This window comes from Capsicum annuum, chromosome 3 (assembly GCF_002878395.1).
Source record: "Capsicum annuum cultivar UCD-10X-F1 chromosome 3, UCD10Xv1.1, whole genome shotgun sequence".
NCBI lineage: Eukaryota > Viridiplantae > Streptophyta > Magnoliopsida > Solanales > Solanaceae > Capsicum > Capsicum annuum.
The window spans coordinates 175,027,241-175,028,856 of record NC_061113.1 but is presented as its reverse complement, the minus strand read 5'-3'; the positions used below and the strand labels follow the sequence as shown (position 1 = coordinate 175,028,856).

The 1,616-nt window shown below is 34.9% G+C and overlaps 1 protein-coding gene across 1 annotated transcript; it reads left to right on the top strand.

Annotated features, from left to right (window-relative positions):
* The first annotated feature begins 414 nt into the window (after window positions 1-414).
* LOC107865218 lies at window positions 415-1,616 on the top strand. Its single transcript, XM_016711534.1, has 2 exons — window positions 415-1,431; window positions 1,527-1,616. The coding sequence occupies exons 1-2, from the start codon at window positions 415-417 to the stop codon at window positions 1,614-1,616; spliced, it is 1,107 nt and encodes a 368-aa protein (XP_016567020.1).

Below are 1,616 nucleotides of genomic sequence, written 5' to 3'. Positions count from 1 at the left end.
GCCACTCTACCATTATTAGTACTTAGTAATGGTGATGTGGCGGCTCCTTTTGAACCTAATAGGGCTGATGTGTCTTCATCTCATCCATTGGATATAAATGAAGATAAATATATAAATGAAAATCAGCCTCCTAGGGCAGAAAAAGAAAAAACTAAGGTTTCTTGTGAAGACTTAGCTGAAGGTCAATTAATGATTTCTCCACATACCATCTCCAAACATCTAATTCTGAATTAGTTTTTGATTAGACTGATTCTGATGGTGATTCACTTTATGTTGTTGATGAAAACATTGAAGAGTTGAGTGATTTTGATGAAGAGTTGCTTTAAGTTAGGAAGGCTAACATTGAAAAACAAGCAAAAGAAAAGGCTGATAGAGTAAATCTAGATGATATACCATCTGGACTAGTAGGTATAGATGCTGGTTTTGAGGATATTTGTAAGAACAAGGGAGGTTAGATATGAAGGTAAACTGGGTGGGGATGACCCTTATTTTGATAGTTCAGATCCGGGTAGTGACATTAATGATGAAGAGGAAGGACCTGTTGATGATGATGAAGTGGTAGATCCACTACCTAAAACTTCTTTTAGTAAGATCTACTTTGATAAAACTGCAAAGAAGGTATGTTTTCAGTTGTACATGGGTTTTTTGAATTCTATTGAGTTTAGAGAGGCACTGCAGAGTTACTCTATTCAAAAAAGTGTGAACCTTAAGTTGAAACCTAATGAGAAGGAAAGGATAAGGGCTAAGTGTAAGCATAAGGGTTGTCCTTGGGTTATTCTTGGAAGTGTTGATAACACAGGATTTTTTACTGTAAAAACTTACTTTCCTGTACACAAGTGTTGTAAAAGGACAAGAAATAATATGTGCAACCCTTTGTGGATTAGTAAGCATTACAAGTATAGGATTATGAGTGATCCATCAATAAAATTGCATCAGATTCAAATACTTTTAAGAAAGTACTATGGGCTATATGTTAGTAAAACAACCTCTAGAAAAACAAAAATCAGAATTATGAATGAACATTTTGGTGATTTTGTTGAAGAGTTTTCTAGGTTGTATGACTATGCTGAACAGTTGAGGACCACCAATCCTGGTACCACTGTATCTATTAGGACATCTAAGAATGCAATTCCAGGAAAAGAGGTGTTTATGGGCATTTATATTTGTCTAAGGGTCTTAAAAAGTAGATGGAAAGAGGGCTGCAGAAAAATAATTGGCTTAGATGGTGCCTTTCTAAAGGGTGTATGTAAAGGTATCTTGTTGTCTTGCATTTCCAAAGATGAAAATAATCAAATGTACCTTGTATCATGGGTTGTGGTTGATAAAGAAACCAAGGACACGTGGTCATGGTTTCTTAGGTGCATCAACCATGATTTGGAACTTAAAGAAAATAGGGGTGAAGACTTGACAGTAATGTCTGATATGCAGAAGGTATGACTCTTCATATGTTCATATTTTTCAGTTATTCATTAGTTTACTGCAATAATGTCTTTAATGTTTAACTACTATTTTATATATTTTGATAGGGTCTTCATTTGACACTTACTAATATACTGCCAAATGCTGAGTATAGATGGTGTGCTAGACATATATGTGCCAACTGGAAGCAGGTTTAG